The 17365-nt window shown below is 54.1% G+C and overlaps 6 protein-coding genes across 6 annotated transcripts; 2 read left to right on the top strand and 4 right to left on the bottom strand.

Annotated features, from left to right (window-relative positions):
• Positions 1–745: 745 nt before the first annotated feature.
• Positions 746–2350, top strand: yjoB (putative ATPase YjoB; the record flags this gene model as incomplete). The annotated part of the gene is made up of 2 exons (XM_032021924.1): positions 746–1903; positions 1958–2350. The coding sequence occupies 2 exons, from the start codon at positions 746–748 to the stop codon at positions 2348–2350; spliced, it is 1551 nt and encodes a 516-aa protein (XP_031881286.1).
• A 102-nt stretch (positions 2351–2452) lies between these two features.
• CGGC5_v009801 (Transcriptional activator protein DAL81) lies at positions 2453–4733 on the bottom strand (the record flags this gene model as incomplete). Its single annotated transcript, XM_032021923.2, has 5 exons — positions 2453–2745; positions 2810–3007; positions 3066–3220; positions 3287–4526; positions 4577–4733. 5 exons carry the CDS (start codon positions 4731–4733, stop codon positions 2453–2455), a joined length of 2043 nt encoding a protein of 680 aa, XP_031881211.2.
• Positions 4734–5476: 743 nt separating this feature from the next.
• aclS-3 (Transporter aclS) lies at positions 5477–7532 on the bottom strand (the record flags this gene model as incomplete). The annotated part of the gene is made up of 8 exons (XM_066152215.1): positions 5477–5806; positions 5854–6840; positions 6881–6891; positions 6945–7028; positions 7081–7152; positions 7203–7289; positions 7339–7405; positions 7485–7532. 8 exons carry the CDS (start codon positions 7530–7532, stop codon positions 5477–5479), a joined length of 1686 nt encoding a protein of 561 aa, XP_066008496.1.
• Positions 7533–8113: 581 nt separating this feature from the next.
• Positions 8114–11338, top strand: hyuA-4 (putative D-/L-hydantoinase subunit A; the record flags this gene model as incomplete). The annotated part of the gene is made up of 5 exons (XM_032021921.1): positions 8114–10245; positions 10294–10397; positions 10467–10543; positions 10595–10798; positions 10859–11338. The coding sequence occupies 5 exons, from the start codon at positions 8114–8116 to the stop codon at positions 11336–11338; spliced, it is 2997 nt and encodes a 998-aa protein (XP_031881288.1).
• Positions 11339–11607: 269 nt separating this feature from the next.
• On the bottom strand, positions 11608–13308 carry CGGC5_v009798 (uncharacterized protein; the record flags this gene model as incomplete). Its single annotated transcript, XM_032021920.1, has 3 exons — positions 11608–11649; positions 11709–13147; positions 13209–13308. The coding sequence occupies 3 exons, from the start codon at positions 13306–13308 to the stop codon at positions 11608–11610; spliced, it is 1581 nt and encodes a 526-aa protein (XP_031881289.1).
• Positions 13309–14462: 1154 nt separating this feature from the next.
• Positions 14463–16078, bottom strand: CGGC5_v009797 (Heterokaryon incompatibility protein 6, OR allele; the record flags this gene model as incomplete). Its single annotated transcript, XM_066152214.1, has 2 exons — positions 14463–14523; positions 14580–16078. The coding sequence occupies 2 exons, from the start codon at positions 16076–16078 to the stop codon at positions 14463–14465; spliced, it is 1560 nt and encodes a 519-aa protein (XP_066008468.1).
• Between the last annotated feature and the right edge of the window lie 1287 nt (positions 16079–17365).

The following is a 17365-nucleotide window of genomic DNA, read 5'->3' as shown; positions in this document are numbered from 1 at the left end:
AACAAGCGGTCCACCCGGCCCCGTTCCGCGGAGAACGCGGCCCGGCTGCCGGCATCGCGCGCCTGCACCTGCCCGTTCCAAAACAAGCGGCCCCGATTAAACCCATTTCCAAGGTAAAACTTCGGTCATTCGCAATCCACATCACTGCAACTCTAAACCCAGGAGACAACCTCGGGGACAATTCTCCCGCTCTGAGCTGAATCGCGCCGTCATCGCATCGCTTCTCCGTCATCGGCATCAAACATCCAGTGGCTGAGCTGTGCCAAAACATACCAATTGAGAGAATCGCGCCGCCAGGCGGACGAGTACACAGGTAACACAAGTAAGACAAACACATCCGCCTCGTATCGAAGCTGAGCCAAGCTCCAATCGCTCTGCATCCCAGGACGATCACTACACTATCCCCTGTCTAGGTAGCGGGGCGCAGCAGCTTCCCCCTAGCTCCCACACAGCAGTGGAGTTCCACAGCGAATGGCACAACGTCATCTCACCACAGGGGCAGCGGCACAGTCGCACAGCTTCCCCATACGGCGGCCCTACAACCTCCTCCTCCCATCTTCCTCATTACGACGATCATTAGGCAACCGCCCCCGGTCACCTCGATAACCTGGAGCTGAGATCCCCCCGCCTTGCAGCTCCTACCTTAGCTCTCTCCATTCTGCATCTTTCCCATCTCAATCTCCTGGCGATAGCTTGAATCTCAAAGCTCAATTGACCAAACAACACGACATCAAACACCGCCAAGATGCCGGCCTTCCCCCGTTGGAACACGACTCACGATGACTATCCCATCACACCCGCCATAGTCCCTAATCGCCAACCTCCGCGCCTCACTCCCCGCCCGACAACTACAGCGACGGCCTCTCCCTCTACATCCCACACGACTCCCAACCCCGCGTCCTCCTCGGAACCGCCTTCCGACGCCACGACATCCGCCTACTTCGACCACTCCTCCGCCAAACGCGTCGCCACAGACCTCATCGTTACCAAAGCCCTCAAAGCCCAGTACCCCAACCTGCAGCTGGTCGTCGTCCCCGAGCAATTGGGCTACGGCGCCGCCACCTGCGACCTGCTCTCCTACGCCGCCGCCGGCTTCGCCTCCTACGAGCCCCTCAGCGATGACGGCGGTAACGGCACCGACTCCCTCGAATGGACCGTCTACCTGCCCCCTGCCCGCCGTATGGATGGCAACCTCGGCGCTCTCGCTAACAGCATCGTCTACGGCAAGTACCTCTACAAGTGGCAAGGCCACGAGTTCATCGTCTACCTCGTCGACGGCCGCGACGGCACCACGGGCTATGTCACTACCAAGAACTACTACGTCCTCGCCCCCGAGACATACCATGTCGACCGCCTCGTCCTCGCTGCCGGATCGTGGAGCGAGGACTTGCACGACGAGGTGTGGGTGTACGACCAGGGCTCCTGGCAAAAGAGCCGTGACCTCTTCGAGAGCACGAGGAACGCGTCGTGGGAGAATGTCATTCTCGACGCCGACATGAAGAAGGCGCTGATCGACGACCACCTGTCATTCTACAACTCGCGCGAGACGTATCAGAACCTCAAGGTCCCGTGGAAACGCGGTCTGATCTACCACGGCCCGCCAGGCAATGGCAAGACCATTTCCATCAAGGCGACGATGCGCATGCTGTACGAAAAGAAGATCCCTACGCTGTACGTGCGGACCTTGACCTCGTACGCTGGACCGGAGTACTCTCTTGGACAGATCTTTGGCAAGGCGCGTCAGTTTGCTCCCTGCTACCTGGTCTTTGAGGACCTTGACACAATCGTGTCAGACGATGTGAGGAGCTATTTCCTGAACGAGATGGATGGGCTCAAGGCGAACGACGGTATCTTGGTCATCGGGAGCACAAACCACTTGGACCGTCTCGATCCTGGTATCTCTGTAAGTCCGCCAGTACTGCTGTGAAGGCGCGAGCCAATGACTGACCGATTTCAGAAACGCCCATCTCGCTTCGACCGAAAGTACTACTTCCCCGATCCCGACCTCGAGCAGCGCGCTGCATACTGCAAATTCTGGCAAAAGAAGCTCAAGAGCAACAAGGAGATTGAGTTCCCCGACAAGCTCTGCACTGCCATTGCCAAGATCACCGGCAAGTTCAGCTTTGCGTACATTCAGGAGGCCTTCGTTGCTGCTCTTCTGGCCATTGCGCAAAAGGAGGACGACCGGAAGATTGATGATATCAAGGCTCTGACGGAGCAGCTGGAGGACGACTGGCTCGGTGTCGTTGACGCTGCAGCTGACGATGAGGGTCTGGACAAGCTTATCCTGTGGGTCGAGATCAAGAGGCAGATCGAGATCCTCCGCGAGGGCATGGAGGACAAGAAGTAAGCCAAACTTCCTGGCATTGTCAGTATTGCATCCCTTGGCATAATGAGGAGTTCCTGGCTGTAAAGAATAATGAATCAAGATGAATACCTTTATATCATGAGGCTACTGGCTTTGTGACGAGGGCCCTACGTCCCCCTGTGCCGAGGATGCGGCCACTCTCGCTGAGTGATACTGTCGTATGAGCTCTGGTCCTTGGGAGAAAAGTGACTCTATGCGCAACAACACAGGCCGAATCAGCAACTTTGCCACGTCATCTGCCTGGCTCTCGAGCCTGTACAAGGATAAGCGAAGGGTCTGGACTAGACTCCAGGCGGACTGAAGATCTGAAGACTTGGGCTGTTGCAGGAATAGGAAGATGATGAAGTTCCCGCAAAGTATGAGTTGGGATCGAGCATCTGCAGTCAAAAGTCAGTCTAATGATTGGTGTGACGGACAGCACTGGATTGAAGCTTGACTTACGGCGCCCCCAGAAACCCTGCAGATCCTCGGCCGTAACCTCTTCCATGAACTTCGCGAAGCCTTGAAACTCGGCCACGGCCGTACCAAACCAGCGGCAAAGGTTCGAAGAGGGGTCGCTCTTCGCCTCATTTGTCGCCGGGCTCATGAGCGCCCGGAAGAGAAGAGCCTGAGAGGCATGGTAGGCCAGGTGAAGGGGTGCTAGCTCTATTCGTCAGCCATTCTTGGCTCTTTGCTTGTGGAAGTCGATGCAACGTACCATTGTTGGATGAGCCGGTTGTTCTTTCGGGAGCGGGCATCAGCAGACCATGGGGTAGCATGTCTCCCCAGTCCCTGAGTGCCTCTTTCATCTCAAGCAATCGCGCGTGATCTGCAGCTTCCTCAGGCCCCGGTGGCCGTAGTCTCGGCACTTGACTGAAGGGTATGAGTCTGTCGAGCTCCCAAGGCCGGAAAACCATCCAACAGGGATGGTATACTTACAAACTATAATCAATCAGATCTCGCACCATTTTACTAATTTTCACCAACTCTAGAAAGCGCGCTCCGGTAGACACATGGAAACGAGCACTGACAGGGTCGACCATGATCTGGAGGTCTTCGGACAGATCTTCATCGCTTCGCAAATCTTCCATCGCCATCGCAGAAGTATTGAAGGATGCGGGATAGATGTGCGGTGGGTTCCCGTGGCATACGGCCGACCATACATCTGTGACATATGTCACCCACCAGAGCTTCCTGCGCAGCCTCTTTTCCCAGGGTGCGAGGGACCACCGCTGTGGGTCCTGATGTAGTCCGATCATTTGCGCTATAGCAACAGCCTCGGCCGTTGAGGTCCAGGTCCGCGGATGCTCAATGCTGTCGACATGGTTGGGCTTGACGTGCAGCAGGAGTAAGCTAGCCTGTAATTTGGCCAGGTTTGGGGAGTCGAGCTCTCGCTGTAGAGAGTCGGTCGCGTAATCGGCCAGCTGGTGTTGCTGAAAAGGGAAGGGTCCCTTTAGGCATGGGTCCTTCTTCTCGAAAACGGAGGCCAGCGCATAAACCGCCCCTCTGAGAGAGGCTGGGAGCTTGGTCTTATCGGAGGCGTACTGCCTTAGGAACCTCCCCTTGGAGAGGATCGGGAGGACGGGATGAACATGCTTGAAGTAGAGCCTGACCAGAATGGGCCCGTATGGCCCCACGAGACCCTCGATGGCGTTTGAGGCAGCCTCCTTTGCTGCGTTGTCCTGAGGCGCAAACTCATCTTGGAGCAGGCAGAAGTGGACTGGAGGGTCCCAAGGGTACTTGGTACCGGCATAGACTTGGATCATGTCGGCGTCGATATCATCCGGACTGCTCATGACGCCTGATGGGATGGAGTCAAGAACGTAGGTATCTTGCTCTGCGGCCGGACCCATGCTGTGGGCCGTCCGATTCTTGTTGTCTTCTAGGGTCCATAGTCCCCTCGCGCCTAGGCGAGAGCTGGGGACGGGAGAGGCAACGGCAGGGTCATGACTGGCTTCGCCGGGCGGTGAATGGCTGGTTGCAAGAATCGCATCACTGTTTGATGAAATATGATTGCGTCCCCGACTAGCAGATGCTGGTGTCGCCGGATGTGCAGGGTGTAGCAGCAGTGCATCGGGTGTTCGAGGCCGGGCGGGGGTCGCTGCTGTTGGTGTGGATGAGGATGGACCCGAGGGTGTGGTTGATGTGCACTCCAGTCCTCGCCCCTTGCAGAAAAAACCTGTCTTCAGTCAATCGGGTTGTTCGGGGTTGGAGGATGTCGATACGTACAAGGCGGCACAGATGTGATGACACACACGGTCTTCCTCTTCCGGCAAATATCGCAGGGTCTGTTCTTGCGACTCCTCCACTGCCTAGCGTTGCCGAATTCGCTCTGGACTTTGAATTTGCGTCGCCGCACATCCCGTGTACTGCCATTGGTTGACATACTTTGTGATTGGTAACAGATTGATGGACGAAACTCAAGATCGTAGATTGGGTTTGGGTGGGAAGTTGGCCGATGTTGGCTGAGAAAGGGGAGGAAGTTGGCCGATATCTCAGGGTCCAGTTAGCCGATGGTCGGACCTGCCTCTGTTAGCGGTCGTTTGTCATTGCTGTTAGTGGATTTCTGGGGTTGCATCCACCACTGCAACCCTAAGGCGGGGAGCGGCCGCCAGTCCATCCCCGTCACCCACGTGATGGCCTCACGACACTGCATCTTCTCGGTCGACTCACGACGGCTTCAATAAAAGATTACGTGCGAATGAAATCACGTCTAAGGTGTTTTAACTACTTCTGGATATCGATTAAAAAACAAAAAAAACTTTTCAGTTTTCTACGCTCTGTGCCCATATGGAGCATCGAACCAGAGCACCGTGCAGAAGTGAACAGAGCCATCTCATCAACGGTATATTTTTAGGTGCTATTCTACCGACCAGGCCATATGCCAGAAAGATGTCCCGGTAGCTGTTGCGATCCGAAGGTGATTTGTTCCCTAAGTAGGTATGGTCGCAGTTCCGAGAAGGAGCGACAGAAGGAAAGCAGCACCGAAGGAAGGCACGACCCTACACCATGGGAAGGTGCACCTGCCCGATGAGGAACCCTTCTTTTTCACCAGCCGAAGGCTTTAGGGCCCCGTTGAAAACCTCCCTGCCTCACCATTCTAGACTTCGAAGAGGAAAAAAAAAACCATTACACGTCCGTCTTTGTCGCGACTGTCTCTCCTGTCTTACCCCCATGGCCCGAAAGCACATCAACGACATTTGGTGTTTCTGCCAACGTAACATCCCACTTGCCAAGATGGAACTCCTGAAGCTCTCTCGCGGATGGTGCCGTCTTGACAAAGGAGTCTAGTGCCTTTGCCGGAAACATTCGGTGCAGCCCGGCGTAGACCAGTCCGCTGGACAGTAGTCCATACACGTACGACATGTAGTACAGCTCAGTTGCTCCAGGGCTGACTGTTACTGAGGTATCTACAGCTGCCACAAATCCAGGCATACATGGGACTACGCCCACCAACCACTTTCTAAGGTCAGCAAGGGTCTCTCCTTCGAGGATCAGTGACTTACTGCTACAGGGGCACGCCAATTACATCCAAACGAGAACCAATAGATGCTTCCCGAGTCGCCACGGTAAAGATCATCAACATCGATCTTCCTCTTGTTCACAATTAGGTAACTGGAGATCATGAGACCAGTCATCGGCGCAAGGAAGACGCTGTAACTCGACAATACTGTCAGGAACGTGGTGGCCGTGTTCACAAGCCGCCAAGGGTTGACAATGACACTGAAGATGGCCGTGAGATACGCCCCTCGACGGATGTTAAGGTACCTCGGGAACGTCGCAGCAAGGTCAAAGCCTCCGGCGAGGGCATTACCAGGTACGTTGACACCAATCTGGGAGATGACGAGGCACAATCCAGCGAAAAAGCATGCCGCTCGCGTCCCCGCTGTCTCGTTCTGCGCTAGCAGCTGTGCAAAGAGCGTTGGTGGATTCCAAATGGCCTCACCACCAAATCGATCCTGGGTCGCCGCTGTCACCAGTATGCCGATCAGCGAGCTGAAGATGCCGTAGAACGGGAAAGACACGGCTTGTCCCAGAATGGCATGCTTTGGTTGAGTCGCAAAGCGAGAGTAGTCGTTTTGGTTCAAAATTCCGGCTGCGATGGACCCAATCGTCGAGACAATGCCATACACCATCAGCCACGCCACACTATCCGGTACTCCGGTGTTGGGAAGGGAAGAACCAGATGTTATGGTGTCGCCGAAGCCAGCAGGTCCCATAGTCGCCAGGGCCCAGATGAGGAGAACGAGAAAGAAAACGAGGGTGATCGAGCAGGCGAAGCGAAAGAACATCTCGAGGCGGTGCGGGCGAATCCATATCACCGGCAAGCTAATCACACTGAAGATGATATAGGAAACAAATTGTGCTGTCGTCATGCCCGTGTCTGAGGGGATCGTGTTGGGGATGTGGAACTCGAGGCGCGGATCCCAGGACAGGAGGATGAGGTAGACGCATTCGCCACCGACCCAGGCTGTGAAGCCGTACCTGCGATGCTGTTTTAGTTCATGCGTTGCAAATGCTCGGGTTCCGTACGACGTACCAAACTGGAGTATATTTGTTAGCTGGAAAGAGATGGTTCAGGGCTGCAGAGACTGACCAAGCGACAGGAAGATTCGATTCCAGATCACGAATTGGGACCCCCACATCCCCCACACTGCCCGGCTGAAGACAGGAAATCCGACTACAATCATCAGCTCATCCCATATATCCAGTATGGAAGGCGGGCAACATACGGTGGTAGTAGCTTCCAGGGAGGGAGTTGATGATTACAACACCCGTTGCAATGAGGTTCCCCAGCACAATACCTGCAGTCCGTCAGCGAGTCATTTTGATTACGATACAATCCAAATCTCACATATGAAAGCCTGCCACCAAGTCAGGCCAAGCGGGATCAAAGCACTCCCCGTGAGGTAGGTGGTGATGTTGCAGTTCACCAAAAGCCCTAGTCAGGGGTAAGCCGACGTTCTTCACGCATTGGTGTGCTTGCTCACAAAAGTTATGGAACATCAGGAAACCCCATGTTCGCCTCTTAGACTCGATAGGGCGAATGTCGTCGTTCTGCCGCGTTGTTAGCATTCAAAACCAGCATCCGAGTGGTGGTGCCACCGTGTGGAAATGCGGAGGCGGGTCAACTCACGATCCATCGGGAAACAAAGGGGAGTTCCACCCTCTGCAGGAACCCCATTGTCGATTGAAATTATGGCGGCACAATTCTCTGAGTAGTGCGACAACAAGCTGCCTACGTCCGTCGTTTCTCAATCGACAATGGCGGCCCAAGGTGCAGAGCCAGAGTCATATAAATCTCCAGGCCCGGCATCGTTATCTCGGCATTGGATCACCTCAACCACGCGGCGCTAACGGGAATACTTATCACTGCCAATTTGACCAGGGCCTTTATCTAGGGCGTTGTTGCAGAGACTAGCTGGGGTGACCCTGTGCTAAAACAAGTTGGCCGATCGCGGTGGGCTTCGATCGGGCAACTTCCCGCAGCATGGGGCAGGCGGGAGAAAGCCGACCACTCAAGGGTGTTGATGGCTTCAATCCACTGACACAATGAAAACACGACGCCGAAGGTTCCCCGATCTAATCGCTTAGACCCCTCGGTGGAAATGTTGATGCTTCCATTGACATCGTGGCTCTCAGTTAAGCAGTCGGCCAACTAAGAACAGCGACCTACAATCGTCAGGATAAAAAGACACGCATTTCCTAGACGAACGCAACAAACGACACACCCTATCAGCCGGGCATTCACACACCTCGGCCATCATGTCTCTTTACCGTATCGGCGTCGACGTTGGCGGCACAAACACCGATGCTGCCATCCTCGATATCACAACCCCTAACACTCCCGGCCGCGGCGTTCTCGCATCTCACAAAGCCTCAACAACACCGGACATAACCAGTGGTATCGAGTCAGCAATACGAGAAGTCCTGACGACCTCTGCTGTCGATCAAAAGAAAGTTCTCAGCGTCACTATCGGCACGACGCACTTCATCAATGCTTTGGTCGAAGCCGACACCCGCAGACTCAGCCGCGTTGCTGTCATCCGCCTCTGTGGCCCTTTCACGAGACAGATCCCGCCCTTCTCTGACTTCCCGTCTGGCCTGAGGAGAATCCTAGACGGAGGGGTGTATTACCTGGACGGCGGGCTGGAGATTGACGGCCGAGAGATTGCGCCGCTAGATCATGAGCAAATCAGAAAGGCTGCGAGAGAGATTGTTGCTGCCGGTGTGCAAGCAGTTGCGCTCGTTGGTGTTTTCGCGCCTCTGGATCATGCTGGCGTGCACGAGGAGACCTGCAAGAAGATTATCCTGGAAGAAGCGCCGGGGTTGGACGTCGTCTGCTCTCATGACATTGGCCCGCCTGGCTTGCTCGAGCGAGAGAATGCCACGATTCTCAATGCAGCCATCCTCAGAACAGCGCAGAAGGTTACGCGTGGCTTCAAGCGAGCAATGACTCGTCTGAGGCTGGCTTGCCCACTGTTCCTTTCGCAGAACGACGGCACGCTCATCGATGCGTATACTGCAGCGGAGTATCCTATCAAGACGTTCGCCAGCGGTCCAACGAATAGTATGACCGGTGCAGCCTTTCTTGCAGGCCTGGACAAGGTCAAGATAATGACCACAGATCCTTCTGATGCCTCAGTTGCCGATGTCGTTGAGCCGCAAGTTTTGGTGGTCGATATCGGTGGCACAACAACAGATGTCTGCGCCTTACTTCCATCAGGTTTCCCGAGGCAGGCCCCTGGGTTTGTCGAGGTCGGCGGGGTGAGGACGGCTTTTTCCATGCCCGAGGTCGTCTCCATTGGTCTCGGCGGTGGTAGCAAGGTGCACGTGCACCCTACGTCAGGAGACGTTACTGTTGGTCCTGGGTCGGTTGGTCACTTCCTCACGCAGCAGTCAAGAGTATTTGGCGGCTCTACGCTGACTGCAACGGACGTTGTCGTGGCCTCTGGCAAGGCTCAACTCGGAGACGCCGGTCTGATCAAAGAGGTACCTGCCGAAACAATCGAGAAGGCGCGTCGGAGGATCAAAACCATGCTCGAGGGTGTCATTGAGCAGATGAAAGTATCTGCCGCCCCGGTGCACGTTCTTTTGGTGGGCGGAGGATCGCTCCTCGTCACGGAGGACTTAGACGGCGTCGAAAAGTGCATCCAGCCGATTCACCAAGGCGCGGCCAATGCCGTTGGAGCCGCGATTGGTAAAATCTCTGGAGAGGTCGACGTCATCGAAATCTTGGAGGGCAGAGATGAGAAATCTGTTGTCGCAGCGACTTGCCAGAAGGCAGTCGGCATAGCTATTCAGAAGGGCGCGTCAGCGGACGATGTGCGCATCGTGGAGGTGAATAAGATGCCATTGCAGTACGTCGACAACGGGGCTATGAGAATCCAGGTCAGAGCTGTAGGCAAGCTTTGCGTGCCGGAAAATCCTGTATTTCCTCCAGAGAGCGGCGACACTGCTGTGGAGGAGGAACAGGAGGACGAGGCGGTGAAGGAAAGCGTCCCCGATGCTTTAAGTCCCACAACAAAGCCATCACTCCATGTAGACCTCGAGACGTACCGACCGAATGTGGAAGATGGAGTTTGGTACGTTTCAGAGGTAGACCTCGAGCTGATTTCGACTGGCTGCGGTGTCCTGGGCACCGGAGGTGGAGGCCCGACGCATCATGAGTTCCTTAAGAGTCTACAGGCCTTGAGGACAAGTGAGACAGGCAAAATGCGGATCATCTCACCGAAGACATTGAAAGACGAGGATATGGTATGCTTTGGGTCGTGGTATGGCACGCCCAGTGTCATCAATGAGAGAATCGCTGGTGGCACCGAGATCCCGAGCGGTATTGACGCAGTCACCAAGATGCTGGGAATCAAGTCTCTCGACGGGATTTTCATCGATGAAATGTAAGTCCCCAATCCACACTTGCGTATTCACAGACTGACCAGAGTTAGTGGCGGCGGAAACGGCCTGAGTATCTTCCCTACGGGTGTACACTACGACATCCCCGTTGTCGATGGCGATGCCATGGGAAGAGCGTACCCAACGATGTACCAAGGTGAGTGACTCCTCTTCTGGTGACTAGTGTCGTGTAAAGAAGACTGAACTGACTCCTTTGTTTAAACAGCCACCCTGAGTGTGTATGGTCACCCCTTGACTCCCTGTGCTCTCTCAGACGCGAGGGGCAACGTTTCCGTTGTGATGGTGGGACCCCCTCTCAAGACGCTTGTAGTTCTTTACTAAAGTGAAGTGCAGAATACTGATACCCCCATACGTCTAGAGCGCTTCTTGAGGACCGCAGCGATTGAACTCGGTCTTGGATGTGCCGTTTGCGCCAGACACCTTCCTGGGTCGGCCATCAAGTCTCATGGCGTCCCTAACACAGTATCGCAGGCATGGTACCTTGGACGTGCGGTCCATATGGCCCGGAGAAGGAAGTCCAACTACATAGATGCCATCGTAAGCCTCATCTCAAGAACGCTCACTCTATCACTGCATGTCTAACACGTTGATGCCCAGTTTGATGTTTGTGCCGGCAAACTCCTCTTCACCGGCAAAATCATTGATGTCAGACGTTACGTCGGTGGAGGCTACACGATGGGCAGCGTCCTTCTCGCCCCCCTCGCAGACGAAGAGCGCGAGTCCGATGCTCGCGGACCATCGAACGCCGATCGCCATATGGTCATTCCTTTCCAGAATGAGTATCTCTACGCTGCTCTAACGGACTCTGAGGGATCCGAAAAAGACCAGGAAGCTATCTGCACCGTGCCAGATCTCATCTCCATCCTCGGCCAGGATGGGGAAGCGATTGGCTCACAAGATCTGCGGTATGGCTTGCGTGTGAACGTCATTGGGCTACCTGCGCATCCCTTGTGGAAGACAGAGACGGGAATGCCGGTGGGAGGGCCAAAGGCCTTTGGACTGGAGATGCCCTTTGTTGGGGTCGGGGAGTACACGGAGCCGAGGAGCGTCATTGAGGAGTTTGCGGCGAAAATGTAAACGAAACCTCATTGTCACGGAACAGGAAAGGCAGACTTATCCATCGGAAAGGAAATCATGCGGACTCAATCGTGTCTATTGCTATCGTGTTTCCTGGGTCAGGACATGATGGCAGCCCAACGGGGGGCCCTATCTAAAATCCAGACCAGGCAAAGCTATCCTTGATGCAGTAGACCTGTCATCTCTCGCAGAAGTGAATGCGACTCTCACCAAGATTCGTCCTCTCCAAACTGTGAAATCGTTCGTGTCCCGGTAAAGTAAGCCGTTCATCAGGCGGTGTAGTAGCACCAGATCTCCCGAGCGAGTCTCTCCTAGAACCAAGCAGTCAGTAATGTGAACGCAACCCAAACATCAGGAGCAGCAAACTTACCTTTCCATCATCCTTCAAGAACACGGTCTCGCACCATGGCGCATCCTCATCCGCCTCGTTCTTAGTCCAGTGGTTCTCCCACTCGACGACCCGGCCCGCCATCTCCGAGCGGAAGTCAATCATGAAGAAGCCCATCCGGAATGTCATCTTGAGCGAGCCGCGCTTGTTGCCGTTCTGGTCGTCGAGCACCAGCACAGCGGGCAGATCGGTCCTCTCGGGGGCCGTGTAGACGGTGACGACATGGTTGTCCTCGTATGTGGCTATGACCATGATCTGGTGCTTGTTCTCGGTGTACCAGATTCTCTGGCTGAAGCGGACGATGCGCTTTGTCGGGCCGGGGAGGTTCGAGTCTGTGGAAAGGCGGGGATGGACCTCGGGTGAGGCAGGAGCGGAGGAGGAGGGGGAGACGATGATCGTTTGGGTGCTGTCGTGGAATTGGGTTACGGTAGCTTGCGCGGAGGCCGTCACGACGACGACGGCGGGACCATCCGGGGTGGTAGAGGTGGAGGATGAGGAAGGAGCGACGGCCAGGGGATCGAACCATTCTGTGACTGTCGCTTTAGCGGTCTTCGTGACCCATGCGGTTCGAGCGGAGTTTGAAGAGGAGGATGGCAAGGAGGAGGAAGAGGTTGATGACGAGGAGGATGAGGACGACGAGGGCTGCATCCATTCCGTGACTGTCTCTTGGGAGGTCTGGGTTACCCAGGCGGTATGTTGAGCCTTGGAGGAGGGGGAAGTGGTCGATACCGCGACGCTGGATGTGCTTTCCGTTCCTGGCCAGAGGACCACGATGGTGCTTGATACCACGACGGTCGTGATGTTGCGAGTCGAGGATGATGATGACAATGCCACGGAGGACTCGGTCGTTCCTGATGAGATAGACTGCGTGGAGATGGGAATATTCGTGGTGGAAGTCGCGGTGGCAGGCTTCGAGGGCTCGGCGGTGCTTCTAGAGGCAGCTGTGGATGTGTCGGGGACGGCAGGTGCGGATGAGGAATCGGCGGTCGAGGTGTGGCCGATTGTAGAGCTCTGGGTGCCGGTGGTGAAGGGGGAGGAAGTCTGACTCGAGGAGAGGGAGTTGGACGAAGAAGGGTTGGGCTTCTCGGCGGCCGAAGTAGACCTGAGGGTGCTGGTCTGAGGAGGAGCGGGAGAGCTGCCATCGGGCGCGGTGAGACTGTTTCCACCTGTCGCGATGCTGCCCAAGGAGGTCGGGATAGACAAAGGGGGAGGGCGAGTAAGCAGAGAGCTCATGGATTGAGGAATCTCAGTAGCGTCGCAGGGAATTCCGAGTTCAATGTAGGTTGAGATAGTGGTCGTGAGCACGATAGTTTGCATCTCGCGACGGTCAAGGCCAGGCGGGTGAATGCTGGAGACTTGGTTGATGAGGGCTGAATGGGAAGCCTGGAAGGAGGATCTGTCCAGGCGCTTGTGGTGATCACCTGAAAAGAGGACAAAGTCAGTATTTCCTGAAGAAAAACAGCGAGAAAGAGAAATGCTCACCTTGAACATGGGCCTGGCAAGTGTTGACAAGTACTGCGATCGTAAGCATGTGCAGCAGGCCATGGAATATGGCCTTCCAGAAAGCCTTTTGCGCGTTCATTTTCGCCTTCTTTGCTTTCTTCAGGTTTATGGTATAGCGAGAAAGCGTGACTGAGCTTTTGTGAAAGATTGCGAAGGTAGGAAAAGAAGAAGGAATAGTGGGTGGTAAGAAAATCCCAAGGCGTCAACAAAGATAAGCAGGCGAAGGCGAGCCTTTGTCTTGCTAGACCGAGGAAAGAACGAGCAGCAATTCAGTATGAGAAAGAAGGTAGGAAAGAAAAAAGAAATCAGTTTTTTTAGTTGTTTTTCTTGCTTTGGCAGTGAATATGAGAGTGGAGGTTGATGCAGCTTTGAGATGAAAGATTAACCAAATATAAATAAGGTCAGTCATCCGGGGGAAAGAGGTCATGTTGAAGAACGTTCCTTCCTATATGTCAAGTATTTACAACCTGCTTTTTTCGTACTATCCGAAAACGCAAGTTCTATTGGGAAATGACTGCAGTATTCTCAACCATACAGAAAATAAGGCCGATTCTCTGACATTCCTTCGAGTCCTTTGTGCCCACAGGCCTCAGCAACATGCCGGTTATTTGTCACAACTTCAAATCCATCACGTCGAGATCAAACAGTACAACGTTTTTCAGTTCTCTCAAATACTGTCATCCCACGGCTGCATATGCATGGTCCTTGGACCCAACGGTGTCATCTGTTTTCGGTAACTTCAACTTTTCAAACCTCGTTCAGCGCGTGTAGACGCGCAAGATTCCAAGCCTCCATTCCTGTGCGACACTGAGATCCTTCTCCGTATATAATATGATTCAAATGAAACTGAAAACTTCATCCTTGATACTTTCCATTTGAAGGGCTTGCCCCTCCATGATGCCATGCATGAAGCACTCTCCCACAACTGAGTATTTGCCCCCAGTTTCTTTCCTTATCACAAACGGCACCTCAGACCCATGCAAAATACACACTAAGTCCCCCTTCTTCGCCCGCATGGGAACATAGCCAATCAGCCCAATATCAGTCGCTGCAAAGCGCCGTGACTCTGTTAGGGCAAGGAACGCTTCGAGACCAGAAATTCCCTTGGAGCGATTCCCTTGCAGTTGGAGGAGGTACTCCGGGACTACGTCTACTTCGAGGGTTTGACGAACAAATGACGCTACTTCCCCGATGATGAAGTCTGTGGGGGGCTCCTGGCCCTCTTTTGTTCGATCACAGATCAGAGTCCGCAAGAAGGGCGCCCAGGTCATTTTCCCATCTGCTCTTGTTGCGGCTAAGGATCCGTAGTCAACCCTAGCCTTAATGACGGGTTCACTGCAATGGTCCAACCTTTTTACCGATGATAACCAAATGTCCTTCGCCTCTTCGATCATGCATTTGTTGATGAGCAAGTGATCTAGCGATTCGAAGTGGCGCACATGGGCGTTTTCGCCGGCAAAGGTGTCTGGAGTACTGGGCGATGCCTTTCCAACTGTGTGGAGCGTATCGACGATCCTACCCTTCACATGGAGAACAGTCTCTTCGTTAGACGTCCACACCTGTTTGGGCAGACCTGCACTGGCATCGAACCTGACATGATTCTTGGTTCCGGTTAGGCTACTCTGAGGATCAAGCCGTTCAAAGTCCGGTACCCAAGACGGCGAGGAATACTGGCTACCAGCTTTGTCTGAGCTGCTACCAAGAGCTCGAAGGCTGTTGTTGTTGAAAATGTCCCAAAGCACGAAATTACGGAACACATCCCCTGGTGAGAGGGAGGAATCTTTTGCAAGATACGCACTTCCTGTGTCCTGACTCGTCACACCAAGCATGCCGAAGATCTTATCTTCAGAATGTGTGCACGAGAGCGAGCGGCTCTCGAGGATCAAGTCAAGCAACTTCAGCCTGTCTTTGCCATCGGGCCACGAACCGAAGATCAGCCACAGTACCAGACGTGGCAAGAAGCTCAAACCGTCTCTATGCCGAATTGATCGCGCTGAAGTCATCAAGGACATACCCGATACAATGCCGTCCATCGACTGATAGGCGGGAATGTTCTTGAAATAGGACTTGTGGAAAGCCATGGACTGCACTGCCTTCTCGAACACCGCCCAAGGAATGGACTGCTGGCCACAGATGACTTGACCACGCTTGGCTAATACAACCTCTTGGAAAATCCAAGTACGCTGAAACCAAGGGCGGCGGAGCAGATTGATGATCGGGTCCCAGTTGATTTCGTCTTTTTTGAAAAGATATCGCATCATGTTAAAAACCCCGAGGTAACTGCCTGAGTGGAAAGTTCCCAATTCTGACTCAACCCGACGCATGGCTTCCATAGCGCCTTCGACGGAGGGATCCATCTTGCCAAGGTAGATGAGTACTTGCGAGGCTTGAGAATAGATCTCGCCCATGAGCTTTATCTGGGCTGTTTTCTCTTCGTCATCGGACTGGTTAATGCAAAGCCGGTCCGTCCAGAGAATGCGCTCTCGGTCTGGAAGCCGTAAATCCGACAAGGCATCATGGAGATTGATATGGACGACCTCAGTGCGTCCTGAACAGCTCAATGGACGAGTGACGGTTCCATCGCCCCAGACATACGACAGGGCTTCATACCTCGTTCTCCAGGAAAGTTGGGCATGAATAAGACGGCATTTCAGTTCGTCGCCAGGAGCCCCTGGCTCGAGGACAAGCAGTCGGATCTCCTTTTCCTGAGTGGTCGGTCTGTATATCGTCTCATCGGCGCCATCCGGAGGCTCAACCAGCTTTGGTGGAATTACACGAAAGACAGTAGAGTCGCCAATGTCGCCAAACACACCACGATCTCTGAGCGGTTTATATGCGTACGAGATCATGAGTGTGAAAGCCATATAAGCTATGAGTATTCTTTTGAGCGTGATCTTCGAACGCAGAGCCGCGTATGGGCCGTCGTGGGTGGGTTGGCGTGCGGGAGTGTGTTCATTCTTGTTGAGCTGTGCGAGTACTGCTTTGAACTTCTTAAAGAGTTCTTCGTCACTTGGCGGTGATGATGGCCCAGTAGACAATGCTCGTAACAACGGATAAGGGCCTCTTCGGCTGATCCGGCGTAGAGATTGGCTTTGGCTTGCGACTACAAGCCTTTGCCTCAGCATAATGGAGAGATGTAGTACTTTGGGGAATGATAGTAATAGAGTGAGTGAAGTCCTCAGAGAGAAAACGAAGAAAGCAAGGGCAGCAGGCTACTATAATAGAAGAACCTACTAGCTGCAGACCTAACCCTTAGGGCATAAACTACAGCTGGTTGGGCACCAATTTGTTGCTGTTATCATGATGTGCCGAAGTCTTGCATAATGGCGTCCTCCTGAGTCTATCCTCTCACTGGCTGTGTACGCGGGAGCACTTGACAAACTGGATAGGCTAGGCAGCTGAACCGTGAATGCTCCACCGTGAATGCTCCACCAGCCAAGTACGGTTCAAAGTCCTTCGTCGGAATACCTTAATGAGATAAAGCTGCATACTGCCAAGGTTTAAGGTTGTGGAACGGCCCAGAGTACCGAACCACGGGTGGAAAAACACGAGTATACGTAGCGGCAGTCGCGGCTTTCTCAATCGCATCCCGAGAACCCCACCACTTCCTGGCTGGAGCCCGGCACTTGTATCCGTAGCTACCTGATTCACCAAGCCTTTTCACGGCGATACTTCCCTGAATGCCCCAGCTGAGGGGACCTGCAAGCTGCTGTGGGAGCTACTGTGGTGGGACAGCGGGAGCGGGCCGATCCAGATCTAACCTTATGTTCGCTTCCACCACTGAACTAGATATTTTGGTTCGAGGGGCAACATAAAATTGACTGGAGCTTGCATTACCGTGTGCCTGTCAAGAAAAACACCAGCGGCAAGGGTGGCATCGCTGAGCGCATGAGTGATGACTATGTCTTAGAACCGCGGTGCAGCTGTGACATTGGATTCTGCATTTTGTGATCACAAAAGAGCTAGACCCGGGGGAGACCGGAAGATCGGGCTGACTAACGACCAGCTGAACATCGCAGCATGACGCTAACGCGTGAGTAACCAAAATCGGCAATCTCTGCGAATGCAGAAATTTCTGCCCACGATGTGCTGGCCCACAGTTCCAAGGCCAGTAGGCCGTACATCTCGCTTCCAGA

This window comes from Colletotrichum fructicola (genome assembly GCF_000319635.2).
Source record: "Colletotrichum fructicola Nara gc5 chromosome Unknown KSG_Nara_v1_contig05, whole genome shotgun sequence".
NCBI lineage: Eukaryota > Fungi > Ascomycota > Sordariomycetes > Glomerellales > Glomerellaceae > Colletotrichum > Colletotrichum fructicola.
The sequence above is the reverse complement of the archived record's forward strand: the minus strand, read 5'-3'. Positions and strand labels throughout refer to the sequence as shown.